Source organism: Pipistrellus hanaki (assembly GCF_964339955.1).
Source record: "Pipistrellus hanaki genome assembly, chromosome: 1".
Lineage (NCBI taxonomy): Eukaryota > Metazoa > Chordata > Mammalia > Chiroptera > Vespertilionidae > Pipistrellus > Pipistrellus hanaki.
The window spans coordinates 2,590,115-2,599,522 of record NC_140503.1 but is presented as its reverse complement, the minus strand read 5'-3'; the positions used below and the strand labels follow the sequence as shown (position 1 = coordinate 2,599,522).

At 62.2% G+C, this 9,408-nt stretch overlaps 1 protein-coding gene across 1 annotated transcript; it reads left to right on the top strand.

Moving 5' to 3' along the window:
• The first annotated feature begins 575 nt into the window (after positions 1–575).
• Positions 576–8,927, top strand: SERPINA10 (serpin family A member 10). Its single transcript, XM_084896617.1, has 5 exons — positions 576–699; positions 2,909–3,636; positions 4,639–4,912; positions 6,268–6,418; positions 8,169–8,927. The coding sequence occupies exons 2-5, from the start codon at positions 2,958–2,960 to the stop codon at positions 8,358–8,360; spliced, it is 1,296 nt and encodes a 431-aa protein (XP_084752743.1). The 5' UTR covers positions 576–699; positions 2,909–2,957; the 3' UTR covers positions 8,361–8,927.
• Positions 8,928–9,408: the final 481 nt, after the last annotated feature.

The following is a 9,408-nucleotide window of genomic DNA, read 5'->3' as shown; positions in this document are numbered from 1 at the left end:
TCTCCCTTCCTCTCTGTAAAAAAATCAATATTCTAGTAACTATACATTTCACTTCAGGGCAGTAAAGGGCACAGGAAGTATTAACAAAAAGGAGTGGATGGGGCTTTCTGTCTTAAAGGACCTCCACCAGCCTTGACTGGAGACTTGAGGACTCCGAGCCCTTGAGTCTGGCAAAATAGTAAGCTGGCCTTGAGTTGACCTTGCATTGCTCATAGCATGTGCCTGTCTGTCTCTCCCACTGAACCCACAGTTCCTCGGGGGTTGGGGGAGCAGGTCTTCATCATCTCTGCCCCCGGCACGGGTGGGGACTCAGGAGGCTCCTTCGCAGGAGGCGGGGGCCTGGACAGCACCACCCCGCAGTGGGCGCGGAGGGCAGTGCCTGGGCTTGCGAAACAGAAGCTCCTTTGGAGGGATTTGCACACTCAGGTTGGAGGGGCGGCGGATGGGCGGGGGGGATGTGGGGAGCCTCTCTCTGTGTGTCTGCTTTTCCAGAAACGCCAGCATCTCCCGCACATGTTAATCAGTAACGGTCCCTCGGGCGCACTTTGGAACAGCAAATATTTGCCGGGGGCTCTCAGCTGCGCACCCCAACCTCTGCCTGCGCCCAACGCAGGACCTTCCCAGGCGCCCGGGCCACAGGCTGGTGAGAGGCAGCGCTAAGGGGACCTTCCCTGTCCAGCCAGCGGGGTGGACTCCGAGGTGAGAGGGGGGTCTGGGCAGCGCCGAGCCATCACTGGGGGGCGGAGGGGACAGCGGTGGGAGGAGAGCTGTGCTGTGGACACAGGGGCTTCCTCTGAGGGAGGAGGAAGGGGATGAGGCTTTAAGTCCAATGAGTTGTGTCCGCAGCGCTCACTGTTCACACCACACTCAGCGCCCTGATCTCCTCCCCCTGAAACCACCCCCCACCTCAGCGCCGGGTGGGGGCTGCCCAGGTGATCGGGGGCTGGGAAGTGGAGAGTGAGCTGTTGATTTCCTCCCACTCGGCTTCTCCAGGATGACACGTCCTCGGCGTGCTTGAGGGGCGCCCGCACAGATTCCGTCCTGTTCAGTACATGAACGTGACCGTGGGGGGTGGATCCCTGGGTCTGGCCAGTGAACAGCGTGCGGGGCTGTGGACTCCTGGGCCCGCTCTGAGCTGACGGAGGAGCCGCACAGGAAGGCTGGACCTGGAAGGGGAGGACTGTATTTGGGGGCTGGGACTGTTCCTGGGCTGTCAGACAGAATGGCCCGGGTTCGGGAGCACGCTCCCGGGGGTGAATGGACTAACTGGGGAGTGGTGCTGACTGCTGTACATGGGCCGAGCGCAGACACGGGCATTGAGGTTCCGGCTGCAATGAAGTGAGCATCGCCATGGATTGCCTGGTTTCCCACTGTATCCGAAGGTTGTGTATACGCTATGGTGTAGCTTATTCAGTGTGCAGTGCTAACGTGTGTAAGCCAATACACATGCCTTAGTTACCAAAGACTATATTGCTAGAAGATGCTGCCTCCCAGCTGGGCCTTCAGCGCATCCGGCCCTTTTTGCTGTGTGGGGGCTTGCCCTGATGCTGAGCACCAGGCAGCCTGCACACTCAGGCATGGCCAGGGTCCGAGCAGCTGCTGCAGGAGGCGCTTCCCCAGCATTTGCGACTGGAAGCCACCAGACTCAGCCTTGACGTTTAGAATTGCACCCTGGCATTTAGGGATCACTGCAGACGTACGCCACTGTGTGGGTGAGGTAGTGGCTTCGGCACGATTATGGGGGCCGTTTAGCATAAGCAAGACCGGTGCGCTGGGTCCTGGGCCCGTGTCGCTTGTAGGAGGCACAGACGAGGTCACAGCGCCTGTGTGAGGGAAGGCGGCTGGGGAACGCCATCGGGTCACACGGGGGCGTGCTCAGAGGGAGGGTCTCTACTGAGGGGACCCCTGTGAGACCTGCAGCCTGCCCTGCCGGTGCCCACTGGGCTGAGTGGCTGCCCTCCCAGCACCACCGGGGGCATCTCGGTGGCCTGCCCAGCCAGCCTCTGGGTCACAGACCTGCACACTAGGAGCTGAATGTGGAGACTGTGGGCCCACAGCCCAGCCCTGGGTGTTTACTCAGACCGGAAATGGGCAGGTGCGCAGGAGCCAGGCTTTGCGCCCGGGTGCCAGGGAGCCTGGAGAGGTGGCAGGCTGAGCCGGCTGGCGGTGAGGAGCGTGGGGTGAGGAGACCCCCTGCCGGGGCCAGAGGCCTGGCTCCACGTGGGGCCGAGAGCGAGGAGGCACTCACAGCCTCTGTGAGGGGGAGAGGTCAGCCCGGCCTCCCTCAGGACAAGCGGCTCCTGTGTCTGTCAGGGCCTCCAGCTACAGCGGAGGAAGGCAGAGCCGGCAGGAGCTGGGAACTGGGCGCCAGGGCTGTCAGAGGGGTGCAGGGGGCAGAATTCTCACCCCCGAGCCAGGCAGACCCAGCACTTGCCCTTTCCCGGCCCTGATGGCTCCAACCCTCTGCATCCCCAGCCAAGCAGGCCCCAGACCCAGGGCCCGAGACCCAGCTTGATGGGCTGCTGTGGAGCCCAGAGATCAGACCAATGAGTGAAGCCGACCAATAAAGGCCTGTGGACCCCCTGACCCCGCCCTGCTCTGACCCCACCCAGGCCACATCCTCTTTGATCCACTCCTCACGGGGAGGTGGGGGGGTGGGGAAGAGGAGAGGCCAGGCCCTGCCATGGGCTGGGGCCAGAGGAGGTTTCCTTCGGTACCAATCCCCTCCTCGGTGGTCCAGGTCCATCCTTCTTGCTCTGGGTCTCCCTGAGAGCGCTCGGCTGCAGGAGCCGGAGGGAGGCCCCTGCCCCCAGCCTCAGAGGGAGGAAGGGGTCCCTGGAGGATGGGCCACAGCACAGGGACGAGGGGCTGCATCAGGCATGGTCACCCACCTCCTCTCTCCTCCCAGGAAGCCCTGCGGCTGGAGAGCGGCGCTGCCTCTGCTCCCCGCAGACCGGATGGCGGCGGCGCTGCGCCTCCTGCTCCCCTGCCTCCTGGCCCAGGTGTGGCTGGCGCCCGGCATGGCCCCGGCGAGGCCACAGGCCCCCGCGACCGCCATCCAGAATGAGACCCTCCAGGCAGTGCGGGCCGCGGAGGAGGAGGAGGAGGAGGAGCCCTGGCTGCCGGCCGGCGGGCAGCAGCTCTCCGAACAGACCTCCCACTTGGGGTTCAGCCTGCTGCGCAAGATCTCCAGGAGGCACGACGGCAACGTGGTCTTCTCCCCATTCGGCCTGTCCTTGGCCTTGGCGGCCCTGATGCTGGGCGCCTCGGGGCAGACCAGGGCCCAGCTGGAGGGCGTGCTCAGCCCGCACAGCCCGAGCCAGGCGGGGCCCGGGCACCTGCCCGCCTTGTTTCGGCGGCTCCGGCAGCACCTGTCCCGCAACCAGGAGCTGGGCCTCACGCAGGGGAGCTTGGCCTTCATCCAGGAGGACTTTGACGTCAAAGGGACCTTCCTCAATCTGTCCCAGAGCTACTTCGACACCGAGTGTGTGGCTGTGGATTTCCGCAACGCCTCGCAGGCCAGGACGCTCGTGAACTGTCACGTTAGCCGGGAGACGCAGGGGCAAATCCCCACGCTCTTGGACGAGGTCAATCCCGACACCAAGGTCATGCTTGTGGACTACGTCCTGCTCCAAGGTACTGGAGCGTTCTGTTTCTCCTCCCCCCTCCGAGCCGGGTCCCTCCTGCTCACCCCGCATAGGGTTAATGCCAAGTGATGTTCTGTGAGTGGGGTCTCACAGGCAAACCACAACAGGCGTGACGTGTGACGTCCCAGGCACAGGCACAGGCACAGGCCGGGCGGGAGTGCTCCCCATGCCCCTGCCGTGGCCCGTGAGCGGTCCCTAGTTTCCAAGCACCCCCGCAGTTGTCCACGCCTCTAGGTGCTGGCGCTGAGTCTTCCGGGCACAGGATCTGTGCGATCTGGGCTTACATCTTTGCTCCTTCGCTCTCCCCTTCTGTGAACTGGGGCAAGTGACGATGTCTCTGGTCCTCAGATTCTTCATGTAGAAAATGGGGGCCTCCCACCTGCTGCGCAGAGAGAGTGAGGCTCAGAGAGGGGAGCCTGGCCAAGGTCCCTGAGGCCAGACCCTGCGAAAGGGGGTGGGGGTCCTGACACTCTCACCCCGGACCCTGTCGGAGGGGTGGTGGCCGCCGCTGCAGCAGGAGGGCCTTGCCGAGCCCGGGAGAAGGTGCTTCTGCTGCCGGGCACAGCCCAGGACAGTCTGTGCAGAGGGTCACGCTCACGCTGGTGGCCTCCCGGACCCGTGGCTGTGTCAGCAAGGACCGCCCTGAGCAGCCATGTGGGGAGGCCATGGCTCCTGTCCCAGGGACCCTGCCCGCACGTGGCTGCGCACACTGAGGGCCAGCAGAGGCCTGGCTCCTCCTGTGGGAGCTCAGACAGGGAGCCATGGTGCCCGCCCCACTGTGTGTGACCACAGGGGCCGTCCTGCCAGCGGGAGGGGCGGGGCCGGCGGGGCGGGGCGGGGCCGGCGGGGCGGGGCGGGGCCGGCGGCCTTGGGGAGTGGGTTTGCGGCCTGAGCTGTGGGCGGAGAGGGCAGAGAGGGCTGCCCTCTGGGTCTTCAGCAAGAATGCCACCCGGCAGGTGGTGTCCACACTGAGTTCTCTCCTCCCTTCCAGGGAAGTGGCTGACCCCCTTCGACCCCGCCTTCACCGAGGATGACACCTTCCACCTGGACAAGTACAGGACGGTGAAGGTGCCCATGATGTACAGCGAGGGCAACTTCGCCTCCACCTTCGACCAGCGCCTCCGCTGCCACGTCCTCCAGCTGCCCTACCGCGGCCGGGCCAGCATGCTGGTGGTGCTCACGGAGCGGATGAGCGACCACCTGGCGCTGGAGGACTACCTGAGCGCCGAGCTGGTGGGCACGTGGCTGGGCAGCATGAAGACCAGGTAAGGCCTCTGCGAGCAGCTCCCCAGCCCGGGGTTCTCCCTGGGAGCAGGGGCTGCGTTTGCCCTCCCTCTGTCCCCGCATCTCAGCGCCGCTCGTTCAGCCGCTCGCCAGGCGCCGCCACGCGCGCACCGCGGAGCCCTCGTGGGGCTCACGTCCCAGTGAGGGAGCCAGGGAGCCCCAGCGCAGGGAGTGAGGGGTCCCAGGGCGCAGGGCCGCCGGGAAGAACGGGGAAGGCGGTGGCGGAAGTGAACAGGACCCTGTGGGGACCTGGGGGGCGGGGGGGCAGAGAGAGAGCCTGGGGTGGGAGGCCTGGGGGGTTGAGGAAAGCAGGCAGCAGGGAGGAGGAGGAGGTTGGCAGCCAGGGCACAGGCCCGGGGCCATGGCACAGCCAGGAGGGATTGGGCTTTTCCTGAGGCGACGGGATCTGGGCAGAGGAGCCCCAGGGTCCGCCTCCTGTTTGCAAGAGCCACACAGCCACGTGGAGTAAGCACACTGGGGGTGGGGGGGCACCTGACAGGAGGCTGCCCCGGGCTGTGGGTGAGCGCAGCCTGAGCAGCACCGGGAGGGCATCCCTCAGGACCCGGAGGTGCGGGTTTGGGAGTGGGCTGGATTGGGGGGTGGGAGAACGAGGGGGGGAAGTGAGCACAAGGGGATGAGCCACAGCTCCGCCTGAACAGCGGGCGCAGTGCTGGGCGCCACATTAGTTTACCAGCCCCCTGAGCCCCGGAACCGGTGCTGCTGCTTGGGGCGAGCCCTCACAGATTAACCGAGACTTCTTTAAGACGACTCCAGTGTCAGCTATGCATTTCCATGCTTTTTATTTTTGAGCCACAGAACTCATCTGTTCAAACAGAGTCATTTCAGAGGAGAACTCCAGTGCCCATAAAACAGAATAGCAGCATGTCTCTGCCTACGAGGTGGGGGGGTGCGAGGGGCGTTCCCCTCTCTCCCTCCTGCTGTCCATCCGGGCTCCTGAGATTCCGGAGCACGAGGGGCTGCAGGATCCAGGCTGAGGCTGCAGCGCGCCTGGGGCCTCGGGGCTGCTGCAAGCAGACAGCTGCTGCCAGGAGCCCTGGGCCGGGCTGTTGTCCCTACATGGATGCCAAAGGCAGCCTTCTTGGCCAGTGAGGATGTGCGTCCGTGGCCGGGAGCTGAAGCCGGCTCGGTGGCGCTGACCTTACCTACCTGGTAGCCAGAGCGGCTTTTCCCAAGCCAGAGCGTCACCAGAGAACGGCGTGAGCTACACCCGCCCAGAGAGCGGACCCGTTACGGGGATGACCTTGGAGAGTGGTCTTTGTGGCGAGCAGTCCACGGCTCTGCCCGCATTTCCCCATCACAGCTCCTTGTCCCACAGACACATGGAGGTTTTGTTCCCCAAGTTCAAGCTGGATCAGAAGTATGAGATGCATGAGCTGCTTAAGCAGATGAGAGTCACGAGATTCTTCTCGCCCTGGGCCCAGCTGGGCGAGCTCTCGGCCATCGCGAGAAACCTGAAGGTGTCCCAGGTAAGCCAGGTCCTCTCAGAGGACCCAGACCCAGCGGAGGGAGTCGGGCCAAAACCAACCTTATTTTTGCAGGTGGTTTTCATGTTGAGAAAATACCAAGTTGTAGTAGAAGCTCCGGTTTAAATTCCGAGGACTTGAAATAGCACTCAAGTTGGATGTTTTAAGAATTTTGAGCTCCTTTATTAAAACATTAGTTCGGCTAATTTGATTTCTCCTGTGCAGAGCTCTCCCCTCCTCCCTCAGCCCTCAAGGAGAAGTGCACCCTGACAAGGAGCTCAGTCACGGGTTCATGTAAAATGTCATGAAGTCACTCCGCTCTTAAGATGAAAGAATCCCCCAGAAGCCATCTGCCCAACTTCCCACCCTCCTGGAACCCCCTCCAGTTACCCTCCAGTTTTCCTCCCTCCCTCCCCCCTCCCTCTCTTCCTCCCTCCCTCTCTCCCTCCCTCCCTTCCTTTCTTCCTTCCTTCCTTCCTTCCCTCCTTCCCTACCTCTTTCTTGCCTTTTTCCCCTCCTCCTCCCTCCCTCCCTCCCTCCCTTTCTTCTTTGTAATGCTTCCAGTGACAGGGAAGGCAACACTTTGAAAAGCAACTCAATCCACAAATGGCCAAAGTTGTTGTTGTTGTTGTTGTTGTTTTTCTCATATATATGGCTTTGGGGCGTGTTTTTCCGATAACCCCACTAACTCATCCTTTTGGGCTGTTCTTCTGCCTCTAACGCTACCAGCCCATCCTCTCTGGCCCTTGTTCTGCCGCTAAGGAACCCCCTCAGCTCGCCCACCTTCCCAGTGGGAACCTGCTGGTTCCGCGGGGGCCGTGGCGGAGCAGCCGGGACATTGAGGGGAGCCGCTCACTAATGCCAGCAGGAGCCCCTCATTAGGACGACTGAGAAAATGTCCCACCATTTCCAAGTGGCAGCTACATCTGCCCCTGCTCTTTTTTAGCTTGGGGTTTACTATTTTCCCACGTTCTCATTCCAAGCGAGCTTAAAAATGGCACCCCACGCCCTGAGCGGGACTCAGCAGGGGGAGCAGGCCTCAGCCAGGCCTTGGGCTCGGGAGGTTGAGGCATAGCCAGGACAGCCTGCAGGCCGGCACCTGGTTAAGAGCCCGGTGACTCCCTGCGCTCTTCACAGCTTAAATCCCAAACCACTGTCCTCCCTGCTGCTCCTGGAGGGGAACCTGCACTCCAGGACATTAGGGGGCCCCCGAGAGCTGCTACACTGAGGTCTCCTTTGTCTCCTCTTTTAACAGTTAGGTTGGTCCATCACCCACTTAACATGAGGTTCCAGGACGAAAGGGCCTCCCAGCCAGGACAGGGGGCCTGAGTCCAGGCAACCGGAGTCCAGGAGGTCCTCAGGGACCCCAGCCCTGGCCGGGGACTCAGAGCCCGCCCAGGCGCTGGGAGGCCGCCGCAGACTAGCCAACCCTCCCCAGCTGGCCTGCAGAGGGGGCCAGAGCAGGCGGGCTCCAGGCGCCCAAGGTCCAGCAGCACCGGGCCTCGCTCAGCAAGCACCGGTCTGAGGCATGCGAGCAGGGGTTGGCCGGTGTTTCCCATTTGGGGTCCCGGGGTCTCCTGGCATCTGAGCTTCCAAGGCAAGTCCCTGGGCAGCCTCCTCTCAGCACAGAGGAGCCCCTACCCCTCATTCCCAGGCGCAGGGCCCTGGAGGCGGGGCCACAGCACAAGCTGCCCAGGGCTCCGTGGCCTCCTCTCGGCTGTCCCTCCCACGGTCCCGTTACCTCCTCTCCCAGGTCTTACAGAGAGCGGTGATCGAGGTGGACGAGGAAGGAACCGCGGCGGCGGCGGGGACCCTGTCGGAGATCATTGCTTATTCCATGCCTCCCGTCATCAAAGTGAACCGGCCGTTTCACTTCCTGATCTACGAAGAGACCTCCAGGGTGCCGCTGTTTCTGGGCAGGGTGGTGAACCCCACCCTCCTGTGACCAAGGGCACTGCTGGGGCGGCAGGAGGATGGCGCCCTCTGCTGCCGGTTCTTGGAGAAGTCCGAGTGCTCCAGTCAGACTTATTCCAGGGATGTTAGCCAGCCCGTGTGGCGTGTGCTCCTGGGCGGAGAGCCTTCGCCCTGACGGAGCCCAGCGCGGCAGGATCCTCTGCCCTCCGGCTGCTCACACGCCTGGACACTGTCCAGAGGAGCCGCTGGGAGGAGGACACGGACACATGCTCCATGAGGCACGTGCTTCGGTCTCTACTTCCCTCTGGTGGAAAACAAGCATTTTCTTGCCATCTGCTGTAAAACCACTTCTTGCTGACTAACATGAGAAAACAGCCCAGCCCTGTGGCTCGATGGTTAATATCGACCTATGAACCGGGAGGTCACGGTTTGATTCCCGGTCTAGGCACAGGGCACATGCCCGGGGTGTGGGCTCAATCCCGTGAGGGGGGATGCAGGAGGCAGCCAATCAATGATTCTCTCACCACTGATGTTTCTCTCTCTCTCCCTCTCCCTTCCTCTCTGAAATCAATAAAAATGTGTTAAAAAAAAAAAAAAAGGGAACACAGCGTAACTTGGCCTGACCCAGCGTCTGCATCCGTGCGGCCGTGTCCTCCGTGGCATCACTTGGCAGAGGCGTTACTGAGCCACAGGTCACCGGTTCAACCCCTTCATGTGACAAAGGACGGGAATGGGGAACCAGGCACAGGTCACACTATGGCTTTAAGGCACTCTTGGGTCTTTCCGACATGCGTATTAAACATTTGATTTTAAGACAGCCTTGGTATAAAAATGAATATATTATGCACTGTATTTGCTTTTATACTGATGCAGGTAAAGCATGTAACTTGCTTATAGCAAAAAGTAAAACATGAGCCCCCGAAAGTACCCTGGGCCCTAGGCACTCTGCCTACTGCGCCTGATGGTCAAATGTCCGGGACACGGCCGAGGAAAGCAAATGCTTGCCAAGGTCACCCCGTGGCCCAGGCCTGTTTCTCTCTTCTTTCCACCTAACCCACCGGCGCGGTCCGCTGGCCAGC